Source organism: Salmo salar, chromosome 15 (genome assembly GCF_965601325.2).
Source record: "Salmo salar chromosome 15, fSalSal1, whole genome shotgun sequence".
Lineage (NCBI taxonomy): Eukaryota > Metazoa > Chordata > Actinopteri > Salmoniformes > Salmonidae > Salmo > Salmo salar.
In genome coordinates this window covers 69,184,782-69,197,164 of record NC_138305.1, presented here as the reverse complement: position 1 = coordinate 69,197,164, position 12,383 = coordinate 69,184,782, and the positions used below count along the sequence as shown (strand labels likewise).

The 12,383-nt window shown below is 42.2% G+C and overlaps 2 protein-coding genes across 5 annotated transcripts in view; one reads left to right on the top strand and one right to left on the bottom strand.

Moving 5' to 3' along the window:
• Positions 1–45: 45 nt before the first annotated feature.
• On the top strand, positions 46–11,570 carry LOC106571919 (uncharacterized protein SCO4629). 4 transcript variants are annotated; one of them, XM_082961996.1, is made up of 10 exons: positions 46–587; positions 4,546–4,690; positions 4,813–4,852; positions 5,040–5,258; positions 5,426–5,563; positions 8,726–8,805; positions 9,051–9,174; positions 9,328–9,477; positions 9,694–9,854; positions 10,112–11,570. In XM_082961996.1, exons 4-9 carry the CDS (start codon positions 5,180–5,182, stop codon positions 9,852–9,854), a joined length of 732 nt encoding a protein of 243 aa, XP_082818122.1. In that variant the 5' UTR covers positions 46–587; positions 4,546–4,690; positions 4,813–4,852; positions 5,040–5,179; the 3' UTR covers positions 10,112–11,570. The 4 variants fall into 4 exon arrangements, with proteins under 4 accessions (XP_082818122.1, XP_082818121.1, XP_082818120.1 ...); XM_082961995.1 differs by having other exon boundaries at positions 4,546–4,694; XM_082961994.1 differs by having other exon boundaries at positions 4,546–4,694; positions 4,794–4,852.
• cdh26.2 (cadherin 26, tandem duplicate 2) overlaps positions 11,571–12,383 on the bottom strand; it is a 29,884-nt gene continuing 29,071 nt past the window's right edge. The window contains exon 17 of the mRNA XM_014145477.3: positions 11,571–12,193. Coding sequence (XP_014000952.1) covers positions 11,984–12,193 — 210 coding nt within the window. The 3' untranslated portion in view covers positions 11,571–11,983. The remainder of the gene's footprint in view (positions 12,194–12,383) is intronic.

Below are 12,383 nucleotides of genomic sequence, written 5' to 3'. Positions count from 1 at the left end.
CTTTATATGCTTTTTGAACCTCGGTAGCTACCGTAGCTAGCTCGCGGTATGCTGCTGAAGTGAAGTTGTTGCTCCAAACAGTTAGCATTGATATAAAAGCTACATGTTTGTTTAGCGTTGTTAGATTGCAAGATTTTGTAAAATATCTAGAGATAGATGGACATTTTTTTTGCCGATTTAATTAGTAGGCTTGTCGAAAGTGACTTGTATAGCTAACGTTAGCTCATAACCACAGTCAGCGAGCTACGTTAGCTAGCTAACTAACACATTATCCTGCTATAGTAACGCTACTGTTAACTAGCTAACGAGGTCAGGGCGACACTTCTGGCTGTCTCCCTTTGACATGACATTCATTATTTTCCAATGGTAACTATATTGACAAAGGTTCAGAGCCGAAGATGGCTTGTCCAAGAGATAAGCCGAATATTTGCCCACGTTTGCTTTAGGAACGAGGTGAAGGGCAGCTGGTTGACAGGGCTCAGAAGCCACTTGGCAGCACAGAGGAAAACAACTGGAATCAGGAATGTCACCACGTCCTGTGCAATTAGAGGACATCCCCAAAAGAAATAACTGTCAGAAAAAAACTGGTATGTTTTAATGTGATAAAGCTAACTAGCTCGATTAGTTATCCCCTGTCCTCGGCTCACTAAGAAAAGTTAGCCATGCACTGCACAACATGGTTGTTTACATTGCCAAGTAATGTGCTTTCGAAAGTATTCAGACCCCTTGACCACATTTTGTTACGTTATAGCGTTATTCTAAAATTGATTAAATAAAACATTTTCCTCATCAATCTACAACCAATACCCAATGACAACAGTTTTTTTGAAATTTTTGCGAATGTATTGTAAATAAAAAAATAATACCCTATTTATGTAAGTATTCAGACCCTTTGCTATGAGACTCGAAATTCAGCTCAGGTACATCCTGTTACCATTGATCAACCTTCAGATGTTTGTACAACTTGATTTCAGTCCAAATTAAATTGATTGGACATGATTGGGAAAGTCACACACCTGTCTATATAATGTCCCACAGTTGACAGTGCATGTCAGAGCAAAAACCAAGCCATGAGGTCCAAGTAATTGTCCTTAGAGCTCTGAGACAGGATTGTCTCAAGTCACAGATCTGGGGAAGGGTACCAAAACATTGCTGCAGCATTGAAGGTCCCCAAGAACACAGTGGCCTTCATCATTCCAAAATGGAAGAAGTTTGGAACCACTAATACTTCCTAGAGCTAGCTGCCCGGCCAAACTGAGCATTTGGGGGAGAAGGGCCGAACACGATGGTCACTCTGACAGAGCTCCAGAGTTCTTCTGTGGAGATGGGAGAACCTTCCAGAAGGACAACCATGTTTGTAGCACTCCATCAATCAGGCCTTTATGGTAGAGTGGCCAGACAGAAGCCACTCCTCAGTAAAAGACAGCCCACTTGGTGTTTGCCAAAAGGCACCTAAAAGACTCTCAGACCATGAGGAACAAGATTCTCTTGTCTGATGAAACCAAGATTGGACTCTTTAGCCTGAATGCCAAGCTGGAGGAAACCTGACACCATCCCTATGGGGAAGCATGGTGGTGGCAGCATCATGCTGTGGGGATGTTTTTCAGTGCAGAGAGATCGTTGATGAAACCCTGCTCAAGACCTCAGACTGAGGCGAAGGTTCACCTTCCAACAGGACAACGACCCTAAGCGCACACAGCCAAGACAACGCAGGAGTTTCAATTGGGTAGAGGTCGGGGGATTGTGGAGGCCAGGTCATCTGATGCAGCACTCCATCACTCTCCTTATTGGTCAAATAGCCCTTACACAGCCTGGAGGTGTGTTTGGTCATTGTCCTGTTGAAAAACAAATGATAATCTCACTAAGTGCAAACCAGATGGGATGGCGTATCGCTGCAGAATGCTGTGATAACCATGCTGGTTAAGTGTGCCTTGAATTCTAAATAAATCACAGACGGTGTCACCAGCAAAAAAAACACACCTCCTCCTCCATGCTTCATGGTGGGGACAACACATGTGGAGATCATCCGTTTACCTACTCTGCGTCTTACAAAGACACGGCGGTTGGAACCAAAAATCTCTAATTTGGACTTTGGACCAAAGGACAAATTTCTACCGGTCTAATTTCCATTGCTCTGGTTTCTTGGCCCAAGCAAGTCTCTTCTTGTTATTGGTGCCCTTTACTAGTGGTTTCTTTGCAGCAATTTGACATTGAAAGCCTGATTTCATGCAGTCTCTTCTGAACAGTTGATGTTGTGATGTATCTGTTACTTGAACTCTGTGAAGCATTTATTTGGGCTGCAATCAGAGGCTGGTAACTCTAATGAAATTGTCCTCTGCAGCAGAGTTAACTCTGGGTCTTCCTTTCCTGTGGTGGTCCACGTGAGAGCCAGTTTCATCATAGCGCTTGATGGTTTTTGAGACTGCAGTTGAAGGAACTTTGCACTTGACTGAGCTTCATGTAATGATGGACTCATTTCTCTTAGATTATTTGAGTTGTTCTTGCCATAATATGGACTTGGTCTTTTACCAAATAGGGCTATCTACCTTGTCACAACACACCTGATTGGCTCAAACGCATTAAGAAGGAAATAAATTCAACAAATTAACTTTTAAGAAGGCACACCTGTTAATTGAAATCCATTCCAGGTGAAGCTGGTTGAGAGAATGCCAAGAGTGTGCAAAGCTGTCATCAAGGCAAAGGGTGGCTACTTTGAAGAATATTTTGATTTGTTTAACACATTTTTGGTTACTACATGATTCCATATGTGTTATTTCATAGTTTTGATATTTTCACTATTCTGTAATGTAGAAAATTGTTAACATTTTATTTTATTATTTAAATGTCATATTTCGGTGTTTTTTAAAATTAAGTTTGCTACAATTTCTAAAAACCTGTTTTTGCTTTATCGTTATGGGGTATTGTGTGTAGATTCATGAGGGGAGAAAAACTATTTTATTCATTTTAGAATAAGGCTATAACGTAACAAAATGTGAAAAGTCATGCGGTCTGAATACTTTCCGAATATACTATAGCTAGATAGCTCGTTTTTCTGCACTTTGGAGAATTCTGGACAGGGCTTACTTGTTCCATAATGCACTCAAATCAGTGTTCATTTTTGCATTATTTAAAAAAAGTTGGTCTAGTCTTAATCATTTTGACTAAAATGTCATTGTCTTAGTTGCATTTTTGTCATTTGAATAATGATGTGGTCTATTTAATGTCAGAATGAGAAACAGTGGGCCATTTTAGTCTCATCACATTTGTATTGCCTCATTAACCTATAGTAAACATAAATCACTGTCTTCCATGTGCACAAACATACATAGACTTGTCCTACCAACATATTATTCTGCATAACATCCAATTCTCTTGCCAACAGCAGAAATATGACAAACATACACTACCGGTCAAAAGTTTTAGAACACCTACTCATTCAAGGGTTTTCCTTGATTTTTACTATTTTTCACATTGTAGAATAATAGTGAAGACATCAAAATTATGAAATAACACATATGGAATCATGTAACCAAAAAAGTGTCAAACAAATCAAAATATATTTTATATTTGAGATTCTTCAAATAGCATCCCTTTGCCTTGATGACAGCTTTGCACACTCTTGGCAAGGGCCGTGATATGCTTTATGAATGTAAAATGCGGCCCACCAATGCGCGATGGAAAAAAAAGTGAGTGCTGGTATTATGGATAATATCTTTTGAACGGTAATGCCTAGTATCAAGTCGTTTTCTCTGAGGAAAAGAGGGAGACTTGGCTAGTACGTTCATTACAGAACCTGTCTATGAAATGCAGTGGGAAAAGTGTGAGGGTTGAGTGAGACTACAAATTCAAAAACATTTCTATACTCAAGGGAGAGAAAAACATAGCTTGACTGTTGTTTTACTATTAAACTTAATGCTGCTGCTATTGTTTTTAATTTAGTTAAGCAGCTTGTGTTTCTTAACCAGGCAAAGGGTATCTAACTAGAAGGCTGGTGGTGACTGGTTAGTTACGTTGAATATGTGTATGATCGGAGGTGGAGCGGAGCCTATCAGCCTGTCTGCCCACTCACGCTCATCGCTTGCTCCCCCGCAGCTCACAAGCTGATGTACGCTAGGCTGTGTGTGGCGGGTCCTTTACACTGCTTAACAGAACTGCGCTGTGCTTCTGTGCTGCCAATATTAATTGTGCTTATCACTCAAAGCTCTCAATCTCTCCAAAAACTCTTGTCCAGTCCATTTAGTAGTGAGATTTTAGTCACAGATAATTTCATCTTGTCTCGTTTTAGTCAACTGAAATATATATTTTTCTGGGTCTATTTAGTCAGTTATAGTCTCGTCAATTGCCACTGAAAAATAGGTGTGTAATTCATATTTGAGTCACTATTATTGTTGACAAAGTGAACACTGACTCAAATAAGGATAAGCAAATATTGATTATACTATAAGATGTGACAATGATATTAGCTTAGTTAAGTTTTCAAGAGTGTGCAAGTGGGATATGATTTTAGAATGCAGGTAGATATCTTTAAGCTCTCACTCTGTTTAGACTCGCCATTTTGTGGACCACCGCAATGTGAAGCTACTGGCTGGAGCAGGTGGGAAAGGGGCCTGCACCTTCCATAGTGAGCCCCGGAAAGAGTGGGGTGGACCGGACGGAGGGAATGGAGGAGATGGTGGGAACATCATCAAAAGTAGGTGAGAGACACTCACTCTCAACAGTGTTGCACTATTCTCAAACCGACCTGGTTATACATTGTTTATAATCTGGTTAAAAAGTCTTGATCTTCTGAGAAGCTTTTGTTTACCTATTCAGATCAAAGTTGTGGAGAAACGCCAGCACAACCTACATCGCTGTGAGTTAGTGCCCATGGCTACGGCTGGGGTATTGCTTTGAATTAGGGGCTCTTGTATGAACATAGATTTTAATTACTTTAATTGTGCGATGTAATTACTAAGTAAATACCAAATACCATAATGCTGACTGTAAAATAAAGTGAAGGCCAAACTGAATGTTGTGTGTGGTGTTTTGGGACCATGCAGGTGCCAGTGGGCACGGTGGTGAAGGAGCAGGGGGAGACTATGGCAGACCTCTCCCAGCATAGCCAGGAGTACGTGGCTGTTTTTGGAGGGGCGGGGGGAAAGGGGAACCGCGCTTCCTGTCCAATGAGAACCGTGCCCCAATGATGGCCACCCCGGGAGAGAGAGGCCAGGAGAGTTGTCCTCCAGCTGGAGCTGTGTACCATGACCCATGCTGGACTGGTGAGACATGGGAGTGGGGCTCACTCTCCTCTGACTAGGTCTATGTTATTATAATGTGGGCTGGTTACAATAATATTGTAGACATATAAATGGGATGTTACTTGATCCCACAATAATGTATAACATTTTCTTAGATTTACATGTTAGTGTGTGTTTTTTCACTTCAGGTTGGGTTTCCCAATGCAGGGAAGTCTTCTCTTCTATGGACCATCTCCAATGCCAGGCCTGCTGTGGCTACCTACCCCTTCACAACCCTCAACCACACGTCGGCATTGTTAAGTACAGGGACCATGAGCAAGTGGCAGGTAATGGAGTTTGTCTTATTGTTGTATATTATGTTGGGCACAAAGGTTGATCATGCAGTTTACCATCCCTCCTTTTCCCATTGTCTGGTGGCTGACATCCCTGGTACCATCCATGGGGCCCATGAACCGAGGCCTGGGGATCTCCTTCCTGCGCCACGTTGAGTGCTGTCGCTTCCTGCTCTTTGTCCTGGACCTGTCCTCCCCTGAACCCTGGACCCAGCTCCAGCACCTGCGTTTCGAGCTGGACCAGTACGAGCCGGACTCTCCCACTGGCCCCACGTTGTCGTGGCCAACAAAATGGACCTGCTTGGGGCTCGGGGGAAAATGGACGCCCTCGGGCCACATGGCCCAAAGGCCCTCACAGGCCAGAACACAGAGGAGCTGATAATCCACCTCAGGGAGCTGTATGATGTCTACCTGCAGACCCAGGGACAGGTTGTAGGATTGTAGGTCTGCCAGGGAAAAGGAGTGAAAGACGTCCATGCCTTTTCCTTTTCCTCACTGTTTAGCACCTACCAAATGTAGTTTGTTCATATTATAGGACTAAAGAAATATTGATATAACTGTGAACTATGGTATTTATTTATGATTGAATGTGTTTAATTAATCTTGATTCTGCATTGTTTTATTTACACAATGCACTATACTCATACTTATCACAACTGTACAGGGGTCAGCGCTGATGTCATCAGATATTGTGATGTCAAATTTACTTGTTCAGGGTTTTCCCTTATAATATCAACATCACACATTTAACCTTTAGGATGTCTAGAAACACACTCTAATCAAAAATGCAAGTACTGGTACGTGTTAAACACTGGACAAGTCTTAAGTGGAATCCTTGGGACGTCTAACTCTGACGTGTCCCCGTTGAAGATAACATTTAAAATGGTTAAGGTAAGGGTAGGGTAAGGTCGTCCCAAGGATTCCACTTAGCATCTGCCATTAGACATTTGGTCTCAGCTATCAACTTCTATTTTAACAACATTTTCAGAGCAGGAATCTCAGGAATTCTCAGTAACACGTCTGTCACCCTCGCTAAAGGATTTATCTATGTATTTCTTGGTACAAAACAACAACAGTGTGTTTGGGCTGACTTTTGACCTCTGTGCCCGTGGTCACACCATGGGTCACACACAGTAGCGGATGTTTACTGTGTGCTGCTGCTGACTGGACTTCCAGAGGGCAGTGAGAGCGAGCAGGGTCAGGTCAGGCAGTTAGATGAGCAGTCAGGGCTAGAACACCATGGCTGCGTTTCATGCCACAAAACGTTTTCCTTCCCTCTGTCCTCGTTTACTCCCCTCCATTGATCGAATAGAACTGGGCAGATGAAAGCAATATGACAGAAACTCAACCCGGTCTTAGAGCATTTCGTATTATTATGTATGTAAACCCGAGACACTCCATTAAGTATGATTCAGTACGTTACGTTTCATATGGTATGTAGTAATTTGTGGATGTCCTTGACCCATTTCGTATTATATGTTACGAATTACAATTCATATTATATGTTACAAATTTGTAAAACGTACAATATGGTACCAATTGGCGAAAGGTATGGTATTTTAAGGAATCCTATGGAGGTGGCAAACGTCAGTGAAGCTATGGTTAAGTTTAGGTGTTAGGTTAAGGGCTAGGGGAAAGGTTAGCTAAAAGGGTTAGGGGAATGGTTAGCTAACATGCTAAGTAGTTGCAAAGTAGCTAAAATGTAGTTAGTACCGTAATTTCCGGACTATTAAGTGCACCTGAATATAAGCCGCACCCACTGAATTTAAAAAAAGATATTATTTTGAACATAAATAAGCCGCACATGTCTATAAGCCGCAGGTGCCTACCGGTCCATTGAAACAAATGAACTTTACACAGGCTTTAACGAAACACGGCTTGTAACAAAAATAAATAGGCTTTAACGAAACACGGCTTGTAACAAAAATAAATAGGCTTTAATGAAACACGGTTGTAACAAAAATAAATAGGCTTTAACGAAACACGGCTTGTAACAAAAAATAAAAAATTTGCCCTAAACTTTAATTGTCTTTTTGCACTGAGTCAATTCCTCACGCTACTGTTTCCAACGTCTTATCATCGACTCATTAAGACCAAGCTCCCGTGCAGCAGCTCTATTTCCTTTTCCAACAGCCAGATCAATCGCCTTCAACTTGAAAGCTGCATCATATGCATTTCTCCGTCTTTGCCATGATGAGGGAGACAAAATGACTACCGTAATCAGAATGATGGGAAGTTTGAGAGCGCTCGATTTAATCTAAACAGTAAACAAAAAAGTTGTTTGACCGTAACCCGTTCGGCAATTTCATTGGTCTAATGAAAGCTTCATGCCGCCAAAAAATTGAGCACGTCACAGAATGTGTTTTTTAGGAGAAAAAAAAATTGAAAGCGGAAAAAATCCATATATAAGCCGCGAGGTTCAAAGCCTGGGAAAAAAGTTGCGGCTTATAGTCCGGAATTTACGGTAGTTGAAAACTTGCTAATTAGCTTAAATGTTAAAGTTGATGAGATTCCAACTCACAACCTTTGGGTTGCTAGACTTTTGCGTTATATGCCCGACTAACCACTCTACTTTTGTTTTTTTTGCATTAAGTAACCATCTGTCTTATTATGTTGTGGATGGGGTTGGGTCCAGTTCGGGACCAAAACAAAACAACACCCAATCTAAACCAGAGTGAGGGTGCAAGCAGGTTAGCAGGAAAAATCTTGAAAAGCAGGTTAGCAGGAAAAGAGAGAACGTTGGGAGAGAGAGCCGCTGGGGTTTGCCAAGCTTTTATCCTTGGGACAGACGAGAAATAGAATGTCAATGTTAACTGCTTCTGAATGATGTTATGTGTATGAATGAGTTGAACACTGGTGGAGTGTAGCATGTTGAGCCTGGCCACTGCTACTGCTGTCTTTAAAGGATGACCAACGTCACCTGCCCTCAGGGTGCTGTTATTGTCTAGATGCTGCTGCTGTGTCAACGGAGTGGACCATTATAGCTCTGTTTGTGCTCGCCTGAGGTGAAGCAGGGTGCTTCCTCTCCACACGTGTATTTAATGAGGACATTGTTGACCTGTGAATAAGTATTGTTACTGATTAATTCAGTGTCATCATTTTCGTTTTGGTTATTTGATTTGGTTCTGCTTTTGAAGTGTGTGTGTTCTCCTACAGGGCAGCATGTGAGAGTAATGGACAATAAGTGGGCCAGAGTTCTGTGGGACTACCTTTGTCTGCACCAATCTCTGGAAAAGGTAAGCCTTCATATCTGACTGTATATACACATAAGATACATTTTGACAGGATACATTTCAAATGGGATTGAAACTGAATTTTAAGTAGTGTAATGCTACACTCTTTTGGGAAGTCATGATTAGCTCGTCTGGCTTCACCCAAAATAACATCATAATGAACTATCCTCTCTTACCATGATGTCATATTCCATTTCATACTCATAGATTTTCTCTCGGGGTTTTGTTTGTTATGTATGTTCTCTCAGAGTGATGTCATAATAGGCCTGGGTTGCCATGATGTGCGTGTGGCAGAGAGGTCAGCTGATCTCTTCCTGGAAGGATTGGCTCCTTGGCTGCTTTTCACTGGTTACTTAGGCAACCAGACTGCAGGTCAGCAAGACACTGGGCATCTTTCCCGCTATTTATGTCTTTCTCTGTCCCTCTTTCTGCCCATGCAAGAAAACACACACACGCATCAACGCACACATACCGTGTTTGTATGTTACTATCCAATGTCTCTAGTGTGTGTGTTGTGTGTTCCAGGTGTGTGGACGAGGCCAGAAGCTGACGTGTTCTTGGATGTTGCTCTGAGGATGGGAGTGCCCAGGAGGAACATACTGCTGGAGACAGAGGCCACCAACACTGGAGAGAACATCCGCTTCTACAGGCTCCTCAAGGAGAATAACATCCCAGGTGAGACTCTCCTCATTACAGACACACCGATGGAGAAAAAAAACAATGTTATTGGTGTGGCATTATTCTACAACTAAGGTGCAGAGGAGCACAACTGAATCACTGAAACACATTTTTAGCCAAGCCGGGATTGTGTTGTTATGCTTATACAGAAGGCCTATGTGTATTTTTGTCATTTACCCATTAGTGATTGTGTTTGTCATGTGTCTATCCCAGCCCACAGGGTGATCCTGGTCCAGCAGCCCTTTATGGAGCGCAGGGTTTTTGCTATCTTTCTGCACCAGTGGCATGACCAGGGGGAACACACGCATGCCATCGTCACCTCCCCCCAGATGGGAATCTCTGCCTACCCCCACTTCACAGCACTTACATGCTAGGTACTCTGTCCATAATATCAAGACTTGTGTGTTTTCGATAGAACTTTAGACCATGTAAGATAAATATGTCTATAATTATTCACAGGTCAGCAAGCCTCATCTTTCTAGTGCAGGAGTGTATGAATGCATTCAGAATCAAATATTCTGAAAGTCAGTATTTTTCCATTGCCAACCATTTCAATTAACGCAATGTAGGAATAACAGACATTAGTATGATGCTATGTGTGAGGTGTAAACTTTGTGTTTGTGTATTCCAGGTGTTCTAGAGAGGATCCGTGACTACCCACAGAAAGGCTTCCAGTTGGAACAGGAGATCACACCCAGTACTCTCTCTGCCTACCAATGGCTCCTGCACGCTGGCTACTTTCCCAGGTGAATGCACAACACACATGCCCATGCATGAACGCCTGCACACACTTCCACGTACACACACACACTTGTCCCTATGTTTTGCTATTGTTGATGCTGCTGATAAGTTGGGATGGTTAGGAATTGAACATTAAATCACAGTAAACTTATATTTAGAAAATATGTTTGTTTCATTGAAACCGTGAATTGAGATGCATGAAAATATACCACAGAACTCTGCATTACTACATAAGTAAAACTAAATGAATGTAAAACAATTACCTTTACCTAGATACCAATAAACACATATAGAATATACATTCAAAGCCAACACCAATACACACAAATTAATCAACCAGACTTCAGCGCAAAACTTTCAACCCAAGCTTTCACTGGTAATCCAAGCGCGCCCCCATGTATATAGATGGAGCTGTTGTGGAACAGGTTGAGGGCTTCAAGTTCGTTGGAGTCCACATCACTAAGGAACTATCATGGTCCACACACATTTGGCATGGCATAGGCCCTCAAATCCTCAAAAATGGCTACAGCTGCACCATTGAGAGCATCTTGACCGGGTGCATCACCGCTTGGTTTGGCAACTGTTTGGCATCCGGCCACAAAGCGCTACAGAGGGTAGTGTGTACGGACCAGCACATCACTGGGGCCAAGCTCCCTGCCATCCAGGACCTCAATACCAGGCGGTGTCAGAGGAAGACCCTAAAAAATGTAAAAGACTCCAGCCACCCAAATCATACACTCTTCTCTCTGCTACCGCACGACAAGCGGTACCGATGCACCAAGTCTGGAACCAACAGAACCCTGAACAGCTTCTACCCCCAAGCTATAAGACTTCTAAATAGTCAGTTAAACAGTTAACCAATAGCTACCCGGAATATCTGCATTGATTATTTTTGCACTAATCTCTTTTGACTCACCCCATACACTGCTGTTAGTTACTGTTTATTATCTATCCTGTTGCCTAGTCACTATATCCCTACCTGTATGTACATATCTACCTCAATTACTTCGTACCCCTGCGCAATGACTCGGTACTGGTAACCCGTGTATATAGCCAAGCTTTAATTACTTGTGTATTTATTCCTTGTGTTATTATTTTTTTATTTATTCCTTGTGTTATTGTTTTTATACTTTTTGTTCAATTTTTTTCTACTATTTATATATTGTTTCACTGCATTGTTGGGAAGGGCCTGTAAGTAAGCATTTCACTGTTAGTCTACAGCTGTTGTTTACGAAGCGTGTGAAAAAATACAATTTGATTTGGGAATCATCATCATAACCATCATAGAAAACAATATTAGACTATTCGGACTCAATGTATTTTCTGAAGAATAAAGAGGTAAGAGATGGTGTGGTATGTTCACTGTTAATTCACCTCTAAATTGCAGCCATCAAATTCATAAAAGCACAGAGCAAGTCAATGCCATGCAAGTATTTTCCACTACATGTCTCTCTCTGTGTGTGTTCTCAGCGGTAGATTTCATTGTTCTCCTTTCAACACTGAGTTCCATCTTGGTCTTTGTATTGATTGATCACTGATCTTCATAGTTCTGTGTGCATTTGATTGTTTTTGTAAAAAATGACTGCTTGTTCTTAACCAGATTTCGCAAGAGCAAGTTTGCTGTTCTACCTCATTTGAAGAATGAGTGATCATGTCCAGTTTATAATCCAGGAATGCGGCCGGTGACCTAGCCTGTTATGCCAATGCTATCTAGCCGGTCCTGGCAGAGCCTTTTGCCCCAGAGGGTGAGGGCAAGATGGGCTTAGGATGCGCTGAGGTCTGCGGTGTTGCAGATGGAGGCCAGGGTGTTGAACCTGGGGCCCAGGTACAGGAGCATGTCCTGGTCGAAGAGGGTCTCAGGGATGGAGATAGCATCCAGCTGGAGGTCTGTCTCTAGGTACCCCTCTTCAGCGTAGGGGTGCGGGGCATAGTCCCCCAGCTCCTCTCCTTGAACTTGCAGGGCGTACATCCTCTGGAGAAGGTGGAGTGATGGATAGAAGTAGGGCAGGAGGGAGGGAGAGATTGAAGTGAATGGAGGAGAGTTGTGGTCACAATAAGGTTAATCGACAATGAATACATCAGTTCAACTAGTACATAAAAAAAATCACAATTTGATTTATTTTTTGTATTCATTGATTACAGACATGACTGTTTGTGACTGT

Coding starts and splice junctions, on each gene's coding strand:
- LOC106571919 (XM_082961996.1), top strand. CDS start 5,180: ATGATGGCCACCCCGGGAGAGAGAGGCCAGGAGAGTTGTCCTCCAGCT. Junction 5,564..8,725: donor GGACCATGAGCAAGTGGCAG/GTAATGGAGTTT, acceptor GTTCTCCTACAG/GGCAGCATGTGAGAGTAATG. Junction 8,806..9,050: donor TGCACCAATCTCTGGAAAAG/GTAAGCCTTCAT, acceptor ATGTTCTCTCAG/AGTGATGTCATAATAGGCCT.